The 25,540-nt window shown below is 51.6% G+C and overlaps 5 protein-coding genes across 5 annotated transcripts; 1 reads left to right on the forward strand and 4 right to left on the reverse strand.

Annotated features, from left to right (window-relative positions):
• Nucleotides 1-578: 578 nt before the first annotated feature.
• J4E88_009165 (uncharacterized protein) lies at nucleotides 579-1,584 on the forward strand (the record flags this gene model as incomplete). The annotated part of the gene is made up of 2 exons (XM_049402770.1): nucleotides 579-1,294; nucleotides 1,353-1,584. The coding sequence occupies 2 exons, from the start codon at nucleotides 579-581 to the stop codon at nucleotides 1,582-1,584; spliced, it is 948 nt and encodes a 315-aa protein (XP_049251625.1).
• Nucleotides 1,585-1,838: 254 nt separating this feature from the next.
• J4E88_009166 (uncharacterized protein) lies at nucleotides 1,839-3,608 on the reverse strand (the record flags this gene model as incomplete). The annotated part of the gene is made up of 5 exons (XM_049402771.1): nucleotides 1,839-2,267; nucleotides 2,337-2,487; nucleotides 2,542-2,710; nucleotides 2,765-3,431; nucleotides 3,483-3,608. The coding sequence occupies 5 exons, from the start codon at nucleotides 3,606-3,608 to the stop codon at nucleotides 1,839-1,841; spliced, it is 1,542 nt and encodes a 513-aa protein (XP_049251626.1).
• Nucleotides 3,609-11,943: 8,335 nt separating this feature from the next.
• Nucleotides 11,944-13,105, reverse strand: J4E88_009167 (uncharacterized protein; the record flags this gene model as incomplete). Its single annotated transcript, XM_049402772.1, has 2 exons — nucleotides 11,944-12,268; nucleotides 12,387-13,105. 2 exons carry the CDS (start codon nucleotides 13,103-13,105, stop codon nucleotides 11,944-11,946), a joined length of 1,044 nt encoding a protein of 347 aa, XP_049251627.1.
• Nucleotides 13,106-17,035: 3,930 nt separating this feature from the next.
• Nucleotides 17,036-19,027, reverse strand: J4E88_009168 (uncharacterized protein; the record flags this gene model as incomplete). The annotated part of the gene is made up of 1 exon (XM_049402773.1): nucleotides 17,036-19,027. The coding sequence occupies one exon, from the start codon at nucleotides 19,025-19,027 to the stop codon at nucleotides 17,036-17,038; it is 1,992 nt and encodes a 663-aa protein (XP_049251628.1).
• A 2,742-nt stretch (nucleotides 19,028-21,769) lies between these two features.
• J4E88_009169 (uncharacterized protein) lies at nucleotides 21,770-24,246 on the reverse strand (the record flags this gene model as incomplete). Its single annotated transcript, XM_049402774.1, has 2 exons — nucleotides 21,770-23,974; nucleotides 24,241-24,246. 2 exons carry the CDS (start codon nucleotides 24,244-24,246, stop codon nucleotides 21,770-21,772), a joined length of 2,211 nt encoding a protein of 736 aa, XP_049251629.1.
• Nucleotides 24,247-25,540: the final 1,294 nt, after the last annotated feature.

Consider the following 25,540-nt stretch of genomic DNA (forward strand, 5'->3'; position numbering starts at 1 on the left):
CGCACCTAGGCATCTTTTTTCTGAAGTACCTGAGTTCGTGACGTTTGACGGCGTTGGAAGCTAACAATCTTTTGACTCGTACGTGTATCTATTTGGGAAGAAAGGCCCTCGCTGTGTAGCTAATCGTTGGTTTCTGTTCTCTTTTCCTGGACTTCTGGACTTTTGTACGACACCCGGCTTGTTAATTGTCTCGCCTTGGCCCGGTTGCAAAGGCGCTTTTGTGGCTTGCGTAACGACTCGTTTTCGAAGTTTCTCCTGACAACTTTGGGATTTTTTCGTGGCTGAGCTGGCTAGAAGAGTTGGAACTTTACTGGAAGGTACTTTTGCTTCGTTACCTACCTGATCGCCTCCTGTTGTCTACTTTGTCTTTGCCCATTGCGACGAGCAAAGAGGTATCTTGAGGTGTCCCTGAATAACGACACCCAATCGCACAGCGACCAAACAATCAGCAACGGACCCCTTTGCGGCCTATCTTCGTATCGCTGGTACCGAACAACCAGATCCACCTCCAAAAAAAAGTCGGATTTCATACATCGCTACGCCCGAGCGCACTTCAACACACAAACCTCACAGCAAAGATGCGACGAACCGCGCTCCTCAGCGCCGCAACGGTGCTGCTCACGAGCACAACCTCCACAACCGCACAATCCACGGCCTCAACATCGTCAAAACGCGGCCTCGTCTACGTCCCATCCGATGACCACCCCAACGACGACAAGATCTGGACAACGGGCCCCTCTCCCCCAACATGGTACTACAACTACCAAAAAGACCCCTCGTCCGCCTACAAAGATAACGCAGACATGCAATTCGTCCCCATGCTCTGGGGCGCCTCTGACAGCGACACCGGCACCCCATTCCTCGACTCCGTAAAGCAGCAGATCAAAGACGGAGCAAACATAACCGCCGTCCTCGGCTTCAACGAACCCGACGGCGGCCACAGCACCGGCGGTTCCAACCTCGCCGTCACCACCGCCGCCGCACGCTGGAAAGCCGAAATTGAGCCCCTCAAGGAACTCGGCATCAAGCTAGGCGCACCGGGTGTCACAGGCGCAGAGTCCGGATGGCAGTGGCTGGAGAACTTCTTTAACGAGTGCGATGGCGGATGTAACCCCGACTTCATCCCTGTGCACTGGTATGGCAACTTCGAGGGTATGATGAGCCATATTGGACGCGTTACGACGATGTGGCCGAATATGACAGTGTGGGTCACGGAGTATGGGTACCCGAATCAGCCGCTTGAGGAGACGCAGAGTTTCTATAACATGAGCGCGCAGAGCTTTGATAGTTGGCCGTAAGTATTCGTCCCATGTGGCTTTTGGCAGTGATAATGTTGGCTAATGCTGTATCAGGAACATCACACACTACTCCTACTTCGGCGCTTTCCGATCGGATGTCAGCAACGTGGGCGCGAACGCTGCGATGCTGACTCAGGACGGCGAGTTGACGGATATCGGGTCGTGGTACATGGGCGGTGCGGCTACAAACAACGTTCCTGAGGCTTCTGGTGCTTCTATGGCGGGAGCTGCACCTAGTGCTCTCGCTCTGGGTTTGGTGGCGATGGTGTTCTCCTACTTTGTTTAGAGCTGCAGCTTGGCCGACGTGTGGGCTGGAATGTCTCTTTGGCTCAGACAGGAGTGAGAATGTAGCTGATTTCCACTGCAGAACGGCATGCTGATGAAGTGCAGCAAGCTAGCGAAGGGCTCACGAGAGATGTATGGCATTGCGAAGGCGTTCAGGAGTCAATATCGATTAGACGTTACTAATAGAACGGGTTTCGCCTACTAGCAGAGCCAAATTTTGATTCTATGTTACCATACAGCCTCTAACATGCATACCTACTGCCTCTCATCCTCTCCATGTTCGAGTGCAGCTGTAGGTACCTCAAACTTCTTGCGACCCCTAACAAACCAATCCACCATCGCAATGACCATGAATCCGATAAGAATCGGTGGCGCATAGTTCATTGTCAAGCTTGTCACCGGTCTTGATGCTGGGAACGATACAAAGATGATGACGTATACCAAGTAGACGATAGCGCAGAGCTTGATCGGAATGCTCCATCTGCCCAATTGAAAGGGCCCGTACTTCGGATGTTTACCGGCAAGCTGACGAGCCGTGAATAGCGAGATTGGGACGAGGTATGATACGTATAGCGCGATGGTTGGTAGGGATATAAGCGAATTGAAGGCGGCTGCGGAACCGAGGTTGATGAGCGATAGAAGGCAGCAGATGAAGCCAACTAGGAAGAGCGCGGGAATTGGAACCTGGAGCGTCGGATGAATCTAGAGCTTTGTCAGTTTGATTCGATCAATATGGGCATGGTTAAGACTCACGTAGGTGAAGTGATGGTGGAAAGGAAGACCTTTGTCGGATGCGAATCGCCAGACTAATCGAGCCACAGATGCAACGATGTTAAAGTTGCCAACCATGAGTTGAAGCCCCATCAAAACCGTCATTGCTGTTGATGCTGCCTTAGACCCTGTGCTTTTGGAGTATGTTAGTATTGGACGTGTGTCGCCTCTCAGGTGGTGCACTTACGCGGAGTAGAAGACCTCCGTGATCGGCAAGATCGATTTCGCGACGGCTTCTTCATCACCAATGCAGAACATCAAGCAGATACAGAAGGCGATCATCATGATTGCGTTCAGAGAAGTTGCCAAGATCATAGCTTTGGGTACCCGCTTGCGAGGTTCTTTAGTCTCCTCGACTGTGGAGTATATTAGCATTGGCATTGGAGGTCAAGTTGAGTTGCGCAGCTTACTCATGTGGAGGACACCATCAAAACTACTGATGGGATATGCTACAGCGAGCATGCCAATAGAGAATGCGACACCGGGGTTTTCCCAACCGGCGTCTGTGTGCAAGGTCATGAAGACATACTCGGGTGTACTGCGCTTCGCAAGCGTGCATAGTGTCGCAACGATAGCAACGAAGAAGACAACGTGGAAAATGCCACCGATCGTTTCCAGATAGTTGATGATCTTTCGCAAGTAGAGGTTGAGAACCAGCGGAACAATGAGGAAGGCGATCAGAAACACCGTCGAGTGCCAGGCCTTTGGTTCGTAGCTTGGACTGTTGAAGATAATCAAGCCGGATAAGGTGTTCGACATGAAGGAGAAGGCGCCGGCGCAGCTGCAAATCCAGGCAATGACTGTGATCCAGCCCTGAATAAACCCCCAGAATTCGGGAGCGAATGCAGCGAAGCGCGCCGACCATCTGTACTGTGCACCTACGGTGGGGTCCATGGAGGCCATCTCCCCCAAAGCTGTAGCAACGAGGGTAGAGCCGACGCCAGCGATCATAGACCCCCAGACAAGCGCGGCAGGGCCACCATTGAGCCATGCAAGCTGGAATGACAAGCCAACAGCTTCCCATGCTACTTGGAGTGTGAAGCCAAAGTTGTTGATGGCGAGTTGGTTTATGTAGCGCTGAGAGAAATTAGCTGGCCAATCTTTGAGCAATGGATTGGTGGGACTTACTTGGAACCCGCCACTACTTGAGGAACCAGAGGGGAGAGTGTCATCCTTGGGTTTCTCCGTCTTCTCCCGTAGTCCATCGTGATAATCTGGAACGGTCGTCGTGACAAGCGCCTCATCCTTGTTCATATCGATGGAACGAGGAGAGGGTCGTAAAGATGCGTCGTGGTCGTGGGAAACCGTGAAAGTACGAAGCATTGTGAGTGGTAAGGGATTTCACTGGACATGGGGTTCGGAGGTTTTATCCTGGGGCTGACCACAGACGATCTTTAGAGCCGACCTCTTGTTGAGCGGCATAGATCCTGACATCTACGAAGCGAGCTGCAGTATACTTCCTGTTTACGTCCCATGCCCGGGCGTATCTCAGGATTCCAACTTGACTCATGTAGTCAAGCTCCAGAAGCAGACCTAGCCAGTCGCCAAAGAGACAGTGGGGATCGTAGGATGCCTACGCCGCAAGTCTGCATCGACGCGAGGTGTCTAAAACAGTTCGTTGGGGGGTTGGAAGCTGCGTTCGAATGTTACCTTGGATGTGCATTGACAGGGTTCTTTACTTCCTGGTCTCCTCTTAACACCCCTCCCCATCCTCTCCTTGCAAAATATAGATTGCTAGCCGATAGTACCTAGGTACTATTGAGGCTCAACAATCGCACTCTATCAGTGGAAGAGATGCCTAGGTAGCAGAGCACAAATCGAAGGAATGGTGTTTTTGCGCGCGCGGTACAGCAGCTCGCCTGTCGACAGACACGGAATCTCATTATCAAATGGCGTTAGTAGCTGCAGCTCGCAGCTCTTTGTCTTCTTCGGATCTGAGGCGGCGTAAAAGAAGCATTGCCGTGCGGGTGGGGAAACAGCAACGGCACGGGCCTGACCCTCCCGAGGTCTTGATGGAAATTAGCCCGGGCCTTTAACCTCATTGGGGTCTTGGCGCAGTATTACCGCTAACCGCTCTTCGCCGTCGCTTCAATCATCACTCCACCTCCCTTCCGGGCTTCGCGCTCGAGCTTCATTCATCACTTCTCGCATCGCAAGGAATTAAGGATGTGTACATGAACAGGTTTGGAGTCTACATCGAAGTCTGGTCGCCTACTTCGCATGTTCTCACTCATGGATATTAATGGAGGCTGCAGACCTGTTCAATCTTTTCCCACGTTGACGGTACTCTACTGCTTTCATCAACCTCGCTTCAGGCCGTGCGCGGCGGCGGGCACCCAGCCGATCGGTTCCTGTGGACGCACACCCAAGTCACACTCGAGCGATGCGACCTGCCTTTCGCCATCACGCCCACCCTGGTAGGCCGCGTAAGTGGGCATCTATGGCCTTATTGAGACCTTTGCATCGTCCATGATACCTAGGTACTCTTGTGCAAGCCATACAGTAAGTTTGCTTTGAGTAGCATCATATACTTTACGCCTCGGCTAATTGACCTCTGACAGCTATCATTCAGTATAAAGGAAGGAACAGAGATGAGGCCTCGAGGGATTATCTCGCAGGCGACACCGCCTACCGCCATGTCCCTTGTAAGTCTCTCTGACGTGATCATCGAAGTCGGCACGGGCTCTGAGCAATATCATTCCTACTGCGCCTCATAGTCGCGTATGAGATGAGGCTCCTAAGAGCGGCGGCGACTCTCTTATCATAGGCACCTGTTTTATGCGAGCAGGGTACTGCCCGCCAACTCCTATGTTGGCTATCAGCGAGAAGGATTTTGCTGCTGCCGTGCATGCACGAATGAACGCCTGAATGAACGAACCCAGTGAGCTGGTCGTGGAGAAGGACATTTAGTATGAGTGATCTTAGACGTCAGCGTTTCTGTCGTGCCAACTCCAACACTGCTTCGTCGCTCTATCATGGCTGGCACTATTCAACCCATAGCCGCACTCACGGCCGAAGACCATGGCCCGATCAACACGATTGTCTCCATCGTTCTTCCAGTTACAAGTATCCTCATCGCAACTGTCCGCATGGCAATGCGGCGGCAAAAGTTCCATCAGCTCGAGTCTGATGACATCGTGTTTGGTGCAGGACTTGTAAGAATTCATGTCTCAACTTCCTGTACTCACTTTGCTAATCAAGCTCAGTGTTTTGGTGTCTTCACGTCCATCCTGTCTCACTTCTGCGTCCGAGCAGGCCTGGGCAGACACCAGGATACGCTTGATGACAAGCAAATGGCTCATTACTTCAAGGTAAACAATTGTATTAGGGGCTGCGGACTTTACTAAACACATACTTATAGCTTTTTTGGACCGCACAAATCTCGGGCGTCATTGCTCTCGCTCTCGCTAAGCTATCGCTCGTTGTTCTGTTCCAACGCATCGCTCCAAAACAAGTCGGGCCTCAAGCTACCAGATGGCTTATACCTATGGTCGCTGTCTACACACTACTCTCTCTCTTTCTGATCGCCTTCCAATGCCAGCTACCACAACCTTGGATACTTAGTCCGAAGACTTGCTCTACACATGGCAACGTGTACTATCCGATCACGATCTTTAACATATTAAGCGACACTGTGCTTGCTTTCTGGATCTTCCCACTTATCCGGGGTGTTCAAATGAAATCCCATACCAAATCCATTGTATTTTGGCTGTTCGGATCGCGTTTACTCATTTGCGTCGTGGATATTGGACGAATGGTAGTCATTCACAAAGCTCTTCAGCTAGAGGATCAAACACGTAAGGAGCCATGTTCTCATCAGAGCATATCGCTAATCACATCCCAGGATCGCAACTGAGATGGGCCGTAATGGATCAAATCGTTGTTCACCTTTCGATCAATCACGCTACACTACCTCGTATCCAGACCTTCCTCTCGCATCTACAAATCGGCGGTATGAGCACGCATATGGGAGCAAGTCGGGGTGGTATACGGACGACTTCCAAGGGTAGAAGCAGCGCCGCCAAAACCACTCAGGACGACTTGAAAGTGGGGCGGACCTCCGATAAAGCTTGGAACTCATTATGCAGCCGTTTCACCGGGAGTATCAACAGAACGCCTAGCATCTCGGAAGAGCCTCTTCGTCATCAGCACGGCATTGAGCTATTCACAATCGTATACTCCGGGAAGGACGACGCTACACACAGGAATATGGAGCAGAGTCGATCAGCAGCAACATCGTTATCGAGCTCTAGGGAGGGCTTGACTAGAGAAGACATCGCAGGCTCGCTAGGGGGTGTGAGGGTGCAAAAGGAGTTTCATGTGGTTTATGACCAAATGTGATACGCAGCCTGAGTGACGCGTTTCAAAAGGCTCTCGCATAATATGCATTTATCAAAATATCACGATTTCTCCGTCCGCTTCATGACCAAAAGAAACGACCAATAGCGATGATCTCGCAAGCGACACTTCAAGTATGATTCGAGATGGCCTATCTAGGGTTTTGCGCAGCGGAGACATTATACTCGCGACGACCAAACAGGAACGTACGTCCCCTTCCATCCAGTCCACATCTTCGCCTCATCCGCACCAGCTACGGGCTCTGCAATCTCTACAAGATTTGCATCGAGTACATCCCGACAGTCAATTTGCTCCGCATTCCTAGCCCAATCAATGGGCTTCTCTCCACCCCTGTCAAGCGCATCTTTGTTCGCCCCATAATGGAGCAGCAGCTTGACACAGTCCACATAGCCTTCTGCTGAAGCAGTATGCAGTGGACTAACATTGTCAAAATCGCACTTGTTGACGTCCGCACCCGCTTCTAATAATGCGCGAATGACCGACAGTTGGTCACGACACACAGCTCCATGCAGCGCGGTACCTCCGTATCGACTTCCTGGGACGTTCAAGTCTCCCCCTTGGTGGATAATATGCTGACAGACGTGGAGTAACCCGAAAGATGCTGCATAGTACAAAGCGGTTGCATGCTTTGGATACGAAGACCAACTGCTGCCAGCCGAGGAAGACCCGGCGTTCAAAGTTTGGATCCAGGACATGAACGCTTCGTGATTGGACGGAGAAAAGAACGCAAGAACCTTCTCGTCATGTTGAATTGACGCCTTTTCTGGAGTTTCAGCTGCCCGTAGATAGTATGTCCAGGATGTGGTCGCATGGCGTAGGAAAGGGTAGTTTGCCAAACGTGCAGCGAATTCGTCCCCAGATGTTGAAGGGCCGCTCTGGAAGCTCCGGAAAGAGAGATAGGTTAGGCAGTCTAACGCAAGTTCGCGATAGCTTGCTGTTCGATTTAGCGCAAAGGCTGCCGCGGGGCCGTTGCGAATGTCTTCTGAAAGCAGATAGTCTTTCACAGAAAGGTGAGCGAGACGGACATGGCCTGGCCCATTCGTTGAGACTGTGATCAGACTGCCACAAACAGCAATTATTTCTTCTGCGCTGCTTAGGCACGAGTCTTCATCCAGCTCTTCGCAGTCATGTTCAATAGCGATAGCAGAATGAAGCTCCTCTAGTGTGACTGGCAACACCGTGAAGGAGAGCCAGAGTAGAACTTTGCGAACGATGGGTGTATCAGCGGCGGAAACTCTCATTAGTATGCTTTCGTAAATCTGTCCGAGCTCCTGTGGGAGGTGCTGGAGAGTGGTCCGGATATCGCGGACGGTACGAAGCGCAGATACTTGATCAAGACTGCACTGAACCAATCGAAACCTGTAGTGTTACCATCATGTGACGCAAGTTCATGAAATAGGCACTTACATTCCACAAGATCTTTCATGTAAACATACACTAATCTCATCCCTCACAGATGGTTTCAGTCGTAACAAACTTCGATCAGTTTGTAGTCTGTGGTCGATATACGTTTTGATGTCTTCATCGACCTCTCTTGTCCAGCCTTCCATCTGAATGAGCTCGAATGAAGCCAGTGCATCCTGGATATCGAGCTCATTCCGACTCGTAAGAAAGATGCTGATATTTTTTCCCAGGCTCTGGAGGTAAGCCAAGGATGACAATAACTCCTTCCGCTGAACGCATTCGTCAATCGCATCGACCAGCAAGATGATTCTTCTCGACGCGGAAAGCAAACATAGCATATCTCTCAGCAAGGCCATGGATGGCCGTTTGTTCGAATGGCGACTATGATCAAAAGCAGCTTCTAACTCGTCGTAGCTGGCTCCGGTTTGGGAACATATCTGCGCGACCAAAGAGCCTAGAATATTAGTGGGGTCATGTGCCTCGGCCTTGCGGAAGTCGCAATAGAAGAACGCCGCCAGCGTGGGTTGCGGCAAAGAAGGCAATAAACTCTCGAGAGACTGGATGACGTTTGCGCTTCGGTCAAGTTAGATGTTGCATACTCCAGAGTTCAACACATACTCACAAAAGGATAGTTTTGCCAGACCCAGCTAAGCGAAGATGTCAGCACGGCCACTTCTGATGTCACGATGTTACATACGAAAGCCGCTCAGCCATAGTCCAGCATTTCCGGAGACAGCCCAGGCTTGAAACACCTTCGACTCGATGAACCAGCCGCCTGTTCCAGATTTCCTTGCAGAAGCGGCTGCTTCATGGCTCTCCCACGGCGTCACTGGAGAAAGCCAATGTGTAAGAGCTCGGGATCGATCATCTGTGCGCATCAGCTGCTGAAAGTTGCACGTTATAAAGAGACATACCTAGTTCTGCGCTCTCAATCCTAGTGAGGAGCTTGGAAACATTGCAATGCACATGGGCTGTGGTCTCGTTCAGAGAGATGGTCATCTTCCTGATGTCAAGGAGCAGAGCTCTACAAGGGTTGATAAGCTGAGAGTGAGACGAGCGATGAAGCGGGGGCAGCCTACGTCTCATCTGCCGTCAACGCCAAAAGTATAGTGCTTTTGCACCGCTCTATTCTTTCTAGACATACTTTCGCGTCACCTTCTTTGAGCTGCCAACCCATAACCTGGGTGAACACTCGCGCTTTCGCCAACAGAGTTGACCTTCCAGGGGTCTGCTTGCCGGAGTTGATCTTCTTCTCTAGATCCGATAGCTCCTGGAGGCAGCGACTCAATGGGCTGGTCTCGGACTCGCATAGTAGTTGGAATGTGCGGAAACGTGCTGTGTCGGACTCTTTTGATGTGTCGAGCGCGCGGCAGACCTGTTCTAAGCTCTCCAACACATTTCGAAGGTCTCTTATCTCGTCGATGGTTCTGGTGAGGGACCAAGGACTCTGCTTGAGAACTGAACGGACTTCGTAGCATATTGTTATAATGGAGTTGGCGACCTGCAATACCGTGATCACGTTTGCGGTGACGCTGAGAGGGTCCATAGTCGTTCAATGGCAATGCTTTGCTCAGCGACGATCACGGAAGGCCTATATGAGCTCGGTGGCGTTGCACCTGTTGTGGCGCAGTCCAACAACGTGATAACCTCCAGGCTGAGCGAGGCATAATATCAGAAAGACACTTTCTTGCCATAGACACCAAGGCTGAAAGAGCCTTAGGCTGCAGTACTTGCATCGCCGACACTGCCAACGCGCCAGGCGCGCGTAGTGGAATATGCATGGGACGGCCGTTCCGTCATCGAGTGCTGAAAGCCCTCGGCAAACCAGGTACAGCAGTTGCACACCTATCAGCGATCCAACGCTGAACACACAACGAGGCTTGTATGACCTCGCGCATCGTTTGCGCAGGCTGGTGGATGCGTTATCAAGCACGCAATAAGTTGAAATGAGCAGAAAGTGTTAGTAGGCTGGCTGCCCGCGAAGACGAGAGACGCGAAAGAAGCCCAAGCGCACGATGCAGATCGCAATTACCCACATCTGCGGGGGCCATTCCGCATCCACCCACCTACGTATCGCGAACACACACACCTTGCAAAGACGGGCCTGTCAACTGCACGCAATTCGTACGGTCCATGGGATACACCTTCGTCTAGCTAATCTTTCGAGTTATGCTATCATAATTGGTCTCGCTCACATACAGTAAGTACTTTGCCGCCAAGACTGAAAGGTCGCAGTCATCTTCCCAGCTACCGCCTGCATGGCTGAAAGATTGCATTGCCCAGTCGGTTTCGATAAGCCTCTTGGAACAGAACGGGCCTGATAAACTCAGGATCAACGCCACCTGGGCATGGATTCATCAGCTGGCTCAGTTCGATATGACCTCGGAAAGAGGAAAGCTCTGGTAATCATGCCGCCACATGCATGACTTTTATACATCACCTACAGGCCGGCAGATGCTCGAGAGCCGATCAGACCTTATAGCTACGTGCGCGCAGAGCCAAAAGATGGAATGTCACGACCGGAATCCTGTCATGGACATGCGCAGAGCCTGGAAAGTATCCAGCTAGATTGTGGACAGGTGATTATGCTGCACTGGGTAACAACTTTGACTTTCGCTGAGCAGACTACATCCGACGCGGGTATGCAGCAACTGAGAGGCCACCCTCGTCTGGTGAAGCGAGGGATTGGGGAGCTGCAACGATATCCAATCAGCCCCACACCACCATCCCGTGTGCCTCGCCCTCTGACAAGCTTGCAAATGCATAATATCTGTTGAGATCCTGCTCCGCTCACGGTACCTGGCATGACCTGGATCCACATCTTTTGCACGAGCGAATACGCATTCTCTAAGAATGACACCGTCTAACAAAAGAGTCCATGATGGTGGTAAAACGAACAGCAATTAAAAAGCACACAAGCGTTCCAAGCTGGATGATGATTCTCCAGACCATGTGGACATGATGGCGGGCGCGGACGAACAAGACAATGAGACAGCTTATCAGGTGAGCTGATTTCGCCTTCATATCGCTAGTTCCCGATGTCTCATCGATATCTGACTGCCCTAGACTCCAAACAAAGCATCAGACTCCCGCGAACCACGCGATACGCACCAACGACCAGGACTAAATCGCCATGACTCGCGACTATCGGCTATCTTTGCTCCGAAAGCGTCCGGCATCGGTGAAGCAAAAGCCTCCTATCCACCACAAAAGGTCGGGACCTTTGTGCCAAAATTGACGCGGTATCAGAGGATTCAGCCGACTGCAGTCAAGAGCAAAGAGAACCAAGGCATTCGAAACCCTGCTGGTAGTGAGAAGCCCACTAAGACGAAGTCGCGAATGTTGAACGCCCTCAAAAAGCTCGAAGACACATACGAATACTCATCCATTGGGTCTAAGCAGGTCCGCTTGCTTATCGTCAAGCCAGGACAAGAAGATGACGACATCAACGCAATCCTACAGGTCGTTGATGAAGATCAACTTGGGAACGATGATTATTGCTACGAAGCTCTTTCGTATCACTGGGGCGAAGGCGAGGACTTGCACAGCATCATCATCAACGACGAATAGGCCACGGAGCCCATAAAAGATTTCACGGCCGCGGTACTTAGTGCTCAGAAGAAGCTTTATGCAAATCGTCATTATGTGCGACCAAATCTGTATAGTGCTCTGAAACGGCTGAGAGCACAGGATAGGCATGTGGCGTTGTGGGTAGATGCACTCTGCATCAACCAGAAAAACGATGCTGAGAAGACGGTTCAGGTCATGAAGATGAATCAGATAGTATTCCAACCGCAACATAAGATCAAACATGTGGTATAATTCTCTAGTTCACATTGTTCTCCTTCTCCCATTTCACCACATCCAAGACTACCTCTTTGATGGTGTCATGGCCACTCTTCCACTGGGTTCCAAAGACAGCCTCCGACTTCGAAGTGTCAATTTTCGCAAATTTCTCCGGTCCCCTTCGCTCGAGATTAGGCTGAAGTGCAGGAATCCGCTTGGCCAACTCGGGAGATTCGGCACGGAGATCGACTGCAATTGCTCGCAAGTCCATGATCTCGGGCGAAACTAACAGATAGCGTTCGTTGCCAGGGACTTTGTTCCGATCAAGGGCGGTGACGTGGGATTTGGCCACGTCGTCAGTGTTTCTGGAGTTTTGTCAGCAAATTGCAAAGTAAGTACTAGTTGAGTGTACTAGAGCTCCGCAAGGGCAGACCAAACCGGCTGGCTGACTCCCGGAGCTCAAGGACCTGGAAAGATACTCACAGCACGAAGGGAAGGATGTTGTCAACACCTTGAACGCCATCTCCAGCCAACAGCGCGGTATACACAGCTGAGTTGCCTCCCGGACCATTCGCGATAGGCTTGTATCCTGGTTGTGGGCTTCGTCCCGCGATCAAGGGCGGCAGTAGCATTACCACATCGAAGTCTGGTCGATTCGTTTCCACCCATGACCATGTCTTGTGCTCCGCGTCGGTCTTTGCAAATACATACGCAGACAGGGGGTCGTTCTTGGCCTCCTCAAAAGTGATGGGGTTGAAGTTCTTCTCCGAAATGACGATATTGGGATTAAAGAAATCGGACAGAAGCACGGTTTGCACAATTGATCCGCAGATGACAACTCTCTTGACGATTTTGCTCTTCTTGGCCGCTTCCAGAATGTTCTCGTCAATGGTCCACGTCGGCTCGATCATCTCTTTTACGAGATCACTTCCAGGGCCTGCAAGGGGAGTTGCGAGATGTACGATGGCTGTCGCGGATGAAGAAGGCCCATCAAAGGCTCCAGCAACAGTCATGTCCGAGATGACAGTGAACGTTAGTAGACCGGACTTGACGGCGTCGGCAAATTTGGACTCGAAGAACGCGATAGCGGACGTCTTTCGAATGACTATGTTGACTTTGTGGTTCGCACGGAGCAAGTGCTCAAGGGTGATTGCACCAACATTGCCAGTGGCACCGGTAAGAAGGACGGATTCTTGAGCCATGGCTTCTGACACTTCAATGTTAGCACCTGAGGCCGCCAAAGCTTCAAGGAGAGTTTCTTACCGCGTAATCGGTGGGATGAGCTGAAGGGGATAGTAGAAGAGGTTATAGACTAGTTGCTGATTCCGGTGCCGTTCCTGTCTGGATGGAAGTGGGAGTACAGCGCCTGATATTTAAGCAACACGCATGGTGGATTACTTGTCTTACAAACCGCAACTGCCCTCTTTCAATCACATTCTTACTTGGTTCGATGTTTGCAGCACGTTTCTTAGCAAGATCAGTAAACTACCGTTATTGACTTACCAACCCACCAACGTACACACCTAAAGTCTCTCGCGAGTCAACAAGATCACACAAGCAAGATCAGTAAACATAATGCCACGAGCGAAAAGCCGAGGCTAACCCAATTGGTCTATCCAGCTCCTCGCTTAGCTACCTAGGTACCGTACCGGACGGGCCAATGCCTCGTACGAGGCATCTGGTACACCGAATAGAACAAACTGTATCTTTGGCATGTGCAGTCGCATGGAAAATCCGCTTGTTGCACTTACATAGGTAACTCGCAAGGCTGACACGTGGTATTGCGCCCTCTGACGTCACACACATCCATTGACATCTCGGAAGGTAGATCACCTGGGCAGTATTCAGAACGCATCTCATCTATGGCCAGTGATGAAGCATGCGTATGCAACCGAAGGAGATACTCCACTTTGCCTGCGACAAAAGAGAACGGTAAACCTCCACACATGAGAGTGTCATGTTGGTGAGTGCGCTGGTGTTGGTGACACGTGGTGAACGTTAATCCCCCTTTCATTCCCACGCGTTTGCAGCGACCGGTGAGGATAGCAGTACAGTAAGCACGGGGATATATTCAGAAGATGGGGCTGAGCAGAACATTGGCGTTGCAGGATAGGCACTCTACCTAAGTCCCTAGGCAGACCACAGCTGGGCATGAACCAAGATGCGGTCCGCTCGCTTCATCTCGGCCCCCACGACCCAACACGCGGCGAATGCTCGAGATGCATTTCCCTACCTGGCGAATGTCTGGCGCGGCGGGGGCGCAGTTCGAGCGGGAAGTGGTATGTGTGGCGGAGTTTCAGGTCCGAGATAAGATCATAGGTAGGTAGGTATCACTTAAAACCCCATAGGCGTTCAGATGCTTTGCTATGCCATCCCAATGCAACATAAAATGCGCTATCCACATGCGATGTATGAAATTCCATATAGGGAAGAGCAATCGAGCGTGAGTGTCGACTCTGTGGGAAGCAAGCTATCTGGAAGGTAAGAGTTAGGCGCGTGGCTATGACGTCATTGCAACATTGGAACTGCTGCTAACCAGCGTAGGGAGCCCACGGACGAACAAAACAGCGACTACAGCATTGATGTTATTCATGAATCACGTACTAGCTCAACTAAACTGGAGAGCTTTGCCACGAGCACTGGAAATGAATCGCACGACGACGACTTCTTGCTTTTAACCCGATCCGCGGTGTTCCAGCCTCGGCGGCCGGCCAGGCGACCATTTCTGACAGGATGGCGACCCGGAGCAGTCCTGTCGCTCGTAGGAGCGATAACAGTCACCATCTTTAACCTCGTCGTTACGATATGGGTATGGAAGAACCCTGAAAACATCATTGAAGGGACAATCGGAACATTGAGCATTGGAAACTGTGGACGGACAAGAAGATTGAACGTCAGAATTCATCTACTCGTTAACATCCTCAGCACACTATTGCTATGCGCAAGCAACTATTGCATGCAGGTCCTCAGCGCCCCCAACAGGGTGGAGCTTGACCGGGCTCATGCGAAACGAGTATGGCTGCACATCGGGGTACCAAACTTGCGCAACTTCAGACACATTGGACGCAGTAGATTAGCCGTCTGGCTTCTACTGCTCTGCACCTCTGTGCCACTCCACCTGTTTTTCAATTCAGTGGTCTTCGCCAAACTTCAGGCCAACAACTACGCGGTCCTTCCTATCACACATGATTGGTTCCATGGAGCGCCGTATGATACGTCTAATTTTAAGAACCTCACGAAAGACATCACCGAGGAAATGGTGCTAGAGATGGAAAAATATCGGCCCAATCTTTCTGATGTCGTCGATTTAAGAAAGGACGGCACGATGCCGAGATACAAGAATATCAGCACGTCGGATTGCTTTACCCAGTACGACAACCACTACGTCTCCGGTGTGGGTAATGTTTATCTGGTGCAGGACTACCCCACAGTGTGGCGAAACAACACAGCGTGGCAATTGTGGCGTAACCCCAACACCTCGTATCATGTTTGGGATGACATCGATTCCCCGTCAGATCGTATAGACCGGACATCGCCGCACAAACTCGACCTTACGCCTACAACGCAGAGACTACCCGAAATAGCCTCACCAGAGGTTTATCCATCGAACACGTGGCGCTGTCCTTCGCATGTAGTCAAAGGCTGTGATGTCCGGAGTCGCTATGAAGTGCCGCGCAATCGGTCAGATTGGAGACCTTACGGCAATCGAATCAATCATTGCATAGTCGAGCAAGTCGAAGAATTCTGTAAACTACAGTTCAGCTTCTCTATCGCACTGGCTGTCATACTTTCAAACATTGTCAAGGTGGCCTGTATAGCTGCGACGCTCTTCATCTGTGGAGGCCATGCTCCTCTCGTTACGGTGGGCGATGTCGTGGCGACATATCTCGATGAGCCAGATCCGACAACCCGCAATCGCTGTCTGTATTCCAGACAGCTTATCGAGTCTCTTTGGGAAAAAGAGGGTAAGTCCCAACAACCAGCGCGGAAATCCATCCCCCAAAGATACAATGCAAAAGAGGAGAGGTGGAGGAAGGCTCCTAGTGAGAGCAGATGGATCTGGACATACGCAACGTAAGTCAGCAGACCTTAGCCCACGATCTAAGCTTATCATGCCCGAGCCAGTTATTTTGCCGTCTTCGTTTTCGGCATTCCAAGTCTTTACTATTCTCTCGTGGGTATGCCCTCGGACCCACGCGAACTATGGCAAATCGGTTTTGGCACCGTAAACGGCGCCAACCTGTTCAGCTCCAACCTTCCGCTCGTAGGTAGTATTATGCTTGCAAACACACCACAAGTACTACTGTCCTACTTTTACCTAGCCTTTAACGCACTATATACGAACATGCTTGTCGCACACGAATGGGCCTCGTATCTGAACGAGCGCAAACCCCTTCGGGTCACCTCTCCGCGTGGAGGACAGCGAGATACCCATTGGCTTAACGTGCCGTTTCGATATGCGATCCCCATGACAATTATCTCTGGCCTCTTCCATTGGCTCGCTTCCCAGAGTGTCTTCATGGTCCGCATTTCGATCACGGATCAAACGCGTCAACCTGTGAACCAGATCTCGACAGTTGGATATTCGCCAATGGCCATAATCTTGACGCTTGTCATCGCGACCATCATCGCAGGTTTCGGGGCAATGCTCTCGTGTTTCAAATACCCTGCTGGTATTCCTCTGGCTGCAAGCTGCTCCGTGGCTATTAGCGCTGCATGCCATCCTCCTATGGTGGACCAAGATGCGAGTCTGCGGCCTGTGCAGTGGGGTGCTTGTACACATTCGGGGTGGGGCAGCTATCGCCAGGAGACAGTCGGTCATTGTAGCTTCTCGAGCTTGCCAGTTGAGTTACCAATATCTGGACGGCTATATGCATAGGTTGACGAAAGCGCTTCCAAAGTTGTTCATGCAGGGATTTCGGGAAGGACAAAGGGGTTGGGTGAGCGACGCGCTGACATCGGCCCACTTTTGCGCGTTCTGGGGTATAGCCGGACTAAGACTAATTGAGCTAGCGGATGAATCACATTAATTACTGCCGACCCGCGCGAAGTTGCATCAAATCGTCTCTTCAACACCAGTTTAGTAGCCCCACAGTCATCATCTTCAATTTCCCACTCCATTAATGTGAGCGCTACGTACTACTGCGACCATCCCGAACAATGATCTGCGAGATCTTCTCTGCTAATGCATAGATGGTGCTTTGAGGATGGCCAGGCGGCAGGAATGGAAAAATACTGGCGTCCACAACACGAAGCCCATCTACCCCAAAAACCTTGGCCTCGGAGTCGACGACATCCATCTCATCGACTCGCTCGCGAACACCATCTCTGAGTACGCTCTTGCCCATTCGGCAGGTCGAAGAGGCGTGCCATACTGTGATCGCGCTGTCTCGGATGACTGCAAGAATCTGTTCGTCGCTGTCCTTGTCGAGGCCTGGGTACGCTTCACTACCCATGTATTCCAGTTGTGATGCGACCTCTTTTGTCGCAAAGACTTCGCGCATCCTACGGTACCAGGCGATAGCGAGCTCTTGATCGGCTGGATCAGACAGCCAGTTCGGGTTGATGGCCGGCGCAGCGAGTGGGTTCGACGATTTGAGTGTAATGTTGCCTCGCGACAGCGGTGCCACCATGGCTCCAAGGATGCTGACATACTTCTTGCCGTTCAGGGGCTGCTGCGCCAGGGGATAACGGAAGTTCCCTGCGTACGCATCGGCAGCGATGTATTCCACCTCGGGCCAGTCGTCAGGAAAGGTTTTCAGGGCATCCAGTGTGCTTTGGCTGAGTTTGTCGCGAATTCCTTCCACCTTCGACAGTTTTTCCCAGCCCAATATGTCGGCAGCATAGGTAAGTAAACCCTTAGCTTTCGTTGTGTACTCGACAAGCGCGTTGACCAATTCCAAAGGTCTGAGCAGTGTGGAACCTACAGTTTTGAACTTGACGGAGTATGAAGGACCGAATAGGACGTGATCCCACATGTTCTGACCAACACCTGGGGCTGAAACGATCTGGTCGATACCATGCTCCGAAAGCTGATCAGTCGGACCAACGCCCGAGAGCATGAGTAGTTGAGGAGACTGAAGCGTTCCAGCACTCACTATCACCTCGCGACGAGCCTTTATGGTATACTTTGCCAGCCCAACAAGGGCTGACACTTCGACTCCATTTGCTCTAGGCCTGGCAGAAGATTTGTCGAACAAGATTCGCCGCGCTTGCGTATGGGTAAACACCTTGAGATTGCGTGAGGCCTCGGAATTGGCTTGCACGGCGTGTATATAAGCGACCGACGAGCTTCGCGTCTGATCGCGGGACCGAATGGTACTCTGCGACCATTGGTACCCGAGCAACTTCCCGTTGTTGAAGTCAGTGTTCTCCTGGATACCGAAGGCGTTGAAAGCCTTCTCGAGGTAAGATGCCCAGATCGAAATCCAGTTTCCGTAGCCAACCTGCACAGGCCCACCGCTATTTGAAAAGCTGGATGCATCGTAAGTCGTCGTGATGTTATCAAGCGACCGCTCTCCGGGAGCAGTGAAGGTCACTGCTTTGTTGAAGAATGGGGTAAGGTTTGCCATGGTATAGCTCTGGTCACCAACAGCATCCGCCCACATCTGATAGCTTGCGGTGGTCCCGCGGTGGTAAACCATGAAATTCAAAGCACTGCTTCCACCCAAGCATTTGCCGCGAGCATAGTGGATTCGGCGATTGTTCAGTTGCGGCTGTGGCTCCGTGGCGAAACCCCAGTCTGTCGTCGGTACCATGTCGGCGAGGCTCGCTCCGACTCCAAAGAAGGATCCTGCTGGTGTGGTGCCCAAGACCGGCTTCGCGATCTCGTAAAAGCCTCCAGCTTCGATTATAGCAACGCTGAAGCCTGCCTCGGCTAGTCTTACGCCAACCCCAGCACCTGCCGTCCCTCCTCCAACAACGACATAGTCGAAGGTTTGCTCGCCGCCTAGTATTCCGCCGATAGCACCAAGTGTACCATCAATCAGTCCATCTCCCTGAAGAGTTGATCCAATGGTTTCGAGAATGGGGTCGAGAATGGGGTTGCCGGTTTGTGCGAGTGTTGATGCGACAAGGGAAAACAAGGCTGCTCGCCGTGTAAGAAGTCGTGAAAGCGGCGCCATGGTAGTGGAATGAAAGAACCCCTCCGCGGACACAATGGTCTATGGGGGGACCAGTTATTAGCATTCTTACCCACATTTGACGTGCGCCATCTGCGTTCTCTAGTCGTTCGGCCGTGCATGAAACTTAATTTTCATTGTCGACTAGGCAAAGCGAGTTGTTGTACACCATGTCGTGAATCGTGTTATGGTCTTCCAATGATGAAGAAGCCCTAGCAAGGATTCCATCCAATAGAAGATGGGATGGAAGGTGGCAAGCCTAGTCCACATTTGATCAACAGCCCCACAACATGGATTTTGGGCCTCTCACAAACGTCGAATTTACTAGTATTTGGGCTCATTGGAAGGCTATAATACGATTCACGACATGGTGTACGGTCACCTTCGGCGCTGTGGGCAGCGAGTCACGCTGATTCCCCCCTGGACCCATGTGCGAATCAGGGCCGTCCCTAGCGCGTGCTTTATTCTAGCAAGCGCCATACAACTAGAAGCGGGCTCCATGTCTATCGCATGGAGAAATACACGACTATGAAGGAGATTTGTTCATGGGAACATTGGAAAGACGTGCAGCGAAACTGTGACTATTGGCTCTTCATGATGCCGTCTGCTATCGTCATGCGCGCATTCTGCTCGCGAATCTGGGTGGCAAGATCGACCCCTAGGCTCTTGCACGTGTGCGTCCCGAGGCTCTTGACGATCGCTTTTCGTCGATCTTTCTACAGAGTTGCCTTAGTCGGCAGTGCTAAGACGCCGTCCACTTCTAGAGCTAGAACTACCTCTTCGGCCCACTTGCAAGTTGAACGAACCGAAACAGACATTATGTCGGCCCGCCTCCAAGGTTTTGCGCATCATCGAGCATCGCCTAACCATGCCTAGTAAGTCCAGGAGACAAATTACATTGTTCACCTCAGGCTTGAGGGAAGTCGCTACTCGCAATCATACCGTAAGTACAACCTCAGTACGCAGCCCGAACTAGGACCAGTCAAAGTCAAAGTCAAAGGCGAAATCATCCGACACCAGGAAAAACAGGTCTGCGGACTACAGTAACATGAAAACATGCAAAGAAGGTGACCTGACGTTGATGTAGGGTGTTCTATTTTCCCCAGGTTGACGCGCAATCGATTCTTTCTCAACTTCTGCCAACGCACTTCTACTCAATACGACTTCTCATGTCCCCCATCTCCTCCGCCTTCCAACACATATTCGAAATAGCCATCACCAACCTAAGCGACACGAGCATTAACAGGAATAACAGCATGTCCACTCCTCGGAACCTCGCCCTCTCCATACACGACCTGCTGGTTCGGTTTCTCGATAGTCTGGTGGACCTTCATTGCTACAATCACATTCCACGTTAGCCCTCAACCCCTCTCATGTATCTCCTTCATGCGACAACAACTTACTCAAACCATCGCGCTGGGGCTCAACTGAGAACGTGTCCGGGGTGCATTGGACGCCGTAGACCTGGCCCTTTTCAACCCATGTGCACTTTGACTCAAGACCATCGGGGTATTCCTCGTCGACGTAGACGGCGGTGATTTCGAAAGAGACGACTTGTTGGCTAACGTCTTTGTAAGAGCGGGTTACGTTCCAGGCGGCTTGGATGGGGTTGCTGGCGCCGACGGCGGCCGCGAGGGCGAGTGTGATGGCGGGGAGCGTGAAGTGCATTTTGGCGGTTGAAATGGGTTTGTTGGTTTGGTGGTAGGTGTTGGGCGAGTTGGTTCAGACTTGAGATGAAGGCGTGGGTGGATGGCAATGTAGTGAGGATGCTGTGGTTATATATTACCACCCCTCGTATTCCGACGTCAGAAGTATCCACGTTACTTCGTAACCTCAACGTCGAGCTCGGTGGTATGTGCGTTGTGTTGACTAACGGGCTGGCGATACGAAGATATGGTGGGATGGGTACATGGGTACCATTGTCAAGAGACGGTGAGGGTGCGTGTTCATACTTGGCACCTAGGAGATGGCGGTCTGGTTGATTAGTCTATTGGAAGCAGTGGACAACGTTAATCAAGCCCTTCGGCGAAAGCATTGAAGAGCCTGACGCACAGCTACATCCGATCTCTTGATGACTGGCATTGCGGATACATTTCAAGAAAGCAAGCGACGCCATCATCACTGCTAAGCATTCGCGGAAGATACGGGTGCTGCGGGGACCTGCAGGGAGCGTTATTCCCCTCATACACATACGGTAACGTGCGAAACATATCTGCTCATCGGATTAGTGATCAGACCCAGGCTTGATCCTTTAAATAGGACTTGCTATAGTAGCCGGCCCGATAGAACGAATGATTACTCCAGATGGTCTCATAATAGTAGGTCGGTCCACGGCTCAAAGAGACGTTCCGAGTGCCGTATGCCGACCCACATACACGCGCCACTTCCACGACGCCACATGCAAGAGACTCCGCTGAAGCGGGCCGTCAACGGTATGCCTCTAGCTTTTTGGTTTAATTCGGAGACCGAGGGCGTAGGCCGTTCCATTCATTGCCAGGCTTGTGTATCTAGATCACTTACTGAGAGGCGGTAGGGCGAGGCGGTGAAAGCACTTCCTAATCTTCCGCAGGCTCCGATAAACTGCACCTTGGTTTATGAAGATGAGATGCTGCCCGCGTATAAGAGATATTGTCTGATTTCCTTTCTAAACATAGTATCTACACGAATAAGTCTACACAGCAATAGCCACAAGAAGAACAAACATATATCCACTTCCCCCCATCTACCGCCAGCTCAGCCTCCTACCTAAAGTCTCAACTCCCACAGGCTCTCCTCGTCGCCTTTGCCGCTACTCTTTCCAGCACTAGCAACCATAGTCATCTCCGGCTCCTTAGTCGTCGAAGTCGAAGTCGGAGTTGGTTTAACGACCGTTGGGGCAGGCCAGTTGAATCCTGAAGACCAAGCTTTCGAGGAAGTAGTCATCGATGTAGTACTTGAAGCACTAGAGGAAGTTGTCATCGACGGAGTACTCGAGCGGGGCGGCCAGTTGAAGCCTGAAGACCAAGCCTTGGACGAAGTAGTAGCCGTGGACAAGGTAGAAGCCGAACCAGTGCTCGAAGGCTTCGGCCAATTAAACCCAGAACTCCAAGCACTAGAGCTCGTTCCATACCACATCTCATCCACATCAACAGACACCTCCCGACCCTCCCTCGCTTCGATCTTCTGCCCTTCCTTCTCGGGCCCTACGTAATCCATCTGGTAATCGCGCTGCGCACCAGCTTCATCCGCACCCAAAAGCGCTGCCGAGTACGCCAGATACCACGTACGACTCGCGCCACCATCAAGCTGCTCGTTGAAATTGGGGTTGGCGAAGAAGTCGTATGAAGCTTGTGGGTCGAACAAGGCTTGGTTGGCCTTGAGGATGCTCTTCCATCCGCCTTGGACTTGCTCGGCGCGGCCGTTGCTGAAGTACGTGTCCCATTCTTCTAGAACGAATTGCTTACGACGAGTGTACGCGGAGGAGGGGTTGAGCGGGATCATGTGGATGCCCTCAATGTATTCGATGTTTCCGCCAAAGTACGTGGTGTGATCGATCTTGTTCTCGAAGAGGATGCCGGTTGCTTTGTTCTTAATGAAGCCAGCGGGTTGGTTCTTGTTGTCGGCTTCCATGAGAAAATAGTTCTTGATACTACGCGCTTGGACAGCGAGTTGCAGATTTCCTCGTGCCTCCATATTCGCGTCTTGGATGATTCGGCCCCACATCTTGAGCGCGTAGGTGGCGAAAGTGTCTTCCGAGGTGGATTCTTGGTCTTTGCCGTCGCCGGATTCGTAGAGGCCCTTTGCCCAGGAGTGACCGTGAAACCAGTCGAAGGAGCGCTGGAAGGGGAATTCCGAGTCACTTACGGGGTTTGCAAAGTCGCGGACTAGGTTGTTGACCCAGGCTTTGTTGCTACCTTCGCCGAGCCATGTAGGGTCGAGATGGCCGATGACGGCAGCGGTGTAAACGAAGTACCCGTAGTGGAAGTGATGATCATTGTATAGCGTGTTTCCAAAGTCCAGGCCAAGATCTCCGGAGTAGCTGGCGCGTGACACGACACCCTTCCAGACCTGATCGTAGACAAGTGGCTCGGGCTGCGTGTTGTTGACGAAAACGTTGAAAGCGTCCTTGAGGCGACCTAACCCAGCGGAGGCGTATTGGCTGTTGCCCGTCATGGTGTTCATTGTGTAGATGATGGCAGCAAACTTGGCCAGTCCTTTGCCGGAGTAGTACATGCTGTTCAGTGAGGTCTGCGGAATCATGTTCTGGCTTAGCTCAGCTATGCCAGCTTGGTTGATGAGCGCGAGGGCTTGGGCGTTCAGATTGATGTTCTCCGAGCCTCCAGCTGCGCTGGGGTTCTTGGCCCATGGGGCAAAACCAATACTGTCGGGCAGATCGTTCTCCACCATTGTCATCTTGTCGGAAACAATAGCTCGTGCAAAGCCCTTCGTCGTGGTGACTAGTGTGATGTCTTTCAAGGCGGCCGCAGTTTGTTGGTCGAACGACTCGACATGATGAGGTAGCGCGTACATCAGCAACGGCCGCTCCGTTGCACCGCCTTTGGCCCAACTTATTGTATAACTCCCGAAAGCCCCGTTGACGTTCCCGGATATAGTGCCATTGACTGGGTATACACCGGCGCTATTGTCAAATATGCCCTCTACTGCCGTGCCTGATGGATTCTTCGTGACTTGGATCTTACCGACAAAATCGGAAGGGCCGGTGATGGTCTCACTATTCTCTAACACGAAGGGAGGTGTACCAACAGACCCGTCCGAAGTGGCATAGAGAAGCCAGTACGACCCATCGTTGAGTACGATCCGATACTTGTGCGTGATACCATTGATCAGCGCAACGTATTCCAGGGACAAGAAGAAAACAGTGGTCTTGATGACTGGTGTCGCTCTGTCGTAAACGGCTGTCATCATGCCCATGCCCTGAACAACAGGAAGAGACATCATGATGCGGGTACCCTGGAGGTTGTTTGGTCGCAAGTTCACATATGTGGAGAAGGCCCCCAAACGTGAAAGGGAGAGATATGTATCCGCCTTTAGTTCTTTTGCGGACAGTATGATGTGTTGGATACCGAGCGGTGAGATGAAGAATCGAGTGTCATCAGCATTTGGAACAAAAGCAAATCTGTCCCGAGTTGTGTGACTAATGGCAATACCTGAGATGGGTAGAAGTTCATGTCAGTATGCGCCTGACATCTGCGTATGTTTTTACGTACCGTTTGGACCACCATCGTTTCGGCGAGCCCACGAGAGAGAGTAAGGGTGTGTCCAGGTCGGGAAAGATTGGCTGCCAAGGAAGAAGTTGGCATAAAACTTGTTCGTCTGGGCCGGCACGTCTCTGTCGTCGATGTTCTGTCTCTGAACGGGGTGGTCTGCTCTGGAAGGGATAGCCGACGGAATCACTGCGCTCGCAATAGATTGGAAGATGTTTGACGAAGCTGGATTGAAGGGCGCTGTGGGACCAGGCTCAAGAGGCGTTTCATCGGGACACAGTGGTTTGGTGGCTGTTGTAGTGCCTGGGCCATCGACTGGATCCTTCGTGAAACCACCTGAAGGCAGGCCCGTCAAAAAGCTCTAGTCATCGTCAGATTCTACGTTTTGAACCCGTTCTGTGAGATTGTAACGTACACCGGTATTGGATGGTTCTACAGTGGGAGAGGCCGACTGCAGTGACGTAATAGCTGTGCTATAACTTGTAGTGACCGAAACGTCTGTCAAAGTGATCTCGCGAGCCGCAACTTTGGCTGGCCCTCTTCTTACTTCTCCTACCGCGGGCAGGCTGCGAACGGAAGAGGAAAGATAAAACAAGGCCAGAAGGAAAGGTGTCAGCTTCGCCATGCTGACAGCTAAAAGCGTATAAGTGCACGAGAAGTTAAGACAGGGATAGTAATCCAGACCAGGCGAAGTACGTGAATGTCCTTGAATCGTGTATGTGATGAAGGAATGTGTCGAGTGATGGACAGTGACCCGGTAAAGATTGCCTTGCTGCAGGGCGCGGCGAGCTATATAACCTGGGAAAGCAAGCCATGAGGTACAGTACCGTAGCGTCAATTACCGGGGGATGGCCATCCATATTCAGTATAGGAAGGTCGGTTTGTCCCATCTAAGACATCGACCTAAGACGTGAACGGTGGATACTCCAAACGCGGGGAGATTGCCCAAGTAAGTCCCTCGGAAAGTACATGCATTCGCCTGGTAGCACATACGGCTCTCGGGTACCTGAAGCCTCACCCCGCCGAAGGTCTCGCGACCAGTTCATCGGGTGCTTGAGCGCACAAATCGACCGTGGCGCCCGGGTCGTCCCATAATGCTCTGACTAGTAACCCTTAACATATGGCGATATACGTTCTTGCCTCAGACAATGGATCTGTGGAGTTGTGGTAGTCGATGAAAATAGGGCAGGCTGTACGGCTCAGAAGCGGTAAGAGTACACACACCGAGAAGCTACACGTTTGTCAGTAGATGCATACAGTATAGTTTCCATAAGTGTGGTATCGTGGATCCTTCGCATGACCAAACAACGTG

This window comes from Alternaria novae-zelandiae (genome assembly GCF_023758075.1).
Source record: "Alternaria novae-zelandiae strain BMP 2774 chromosome Unknown scaffold_22, whole genome shotgun sequence".
Taxonomy (NCBI): Eukaryota; Fungi; Ascomycota; class Dothideomycetes; order Pleosporales; family Pleosporaceae; genus Alternaria; species Alternaria novae-zelandiae.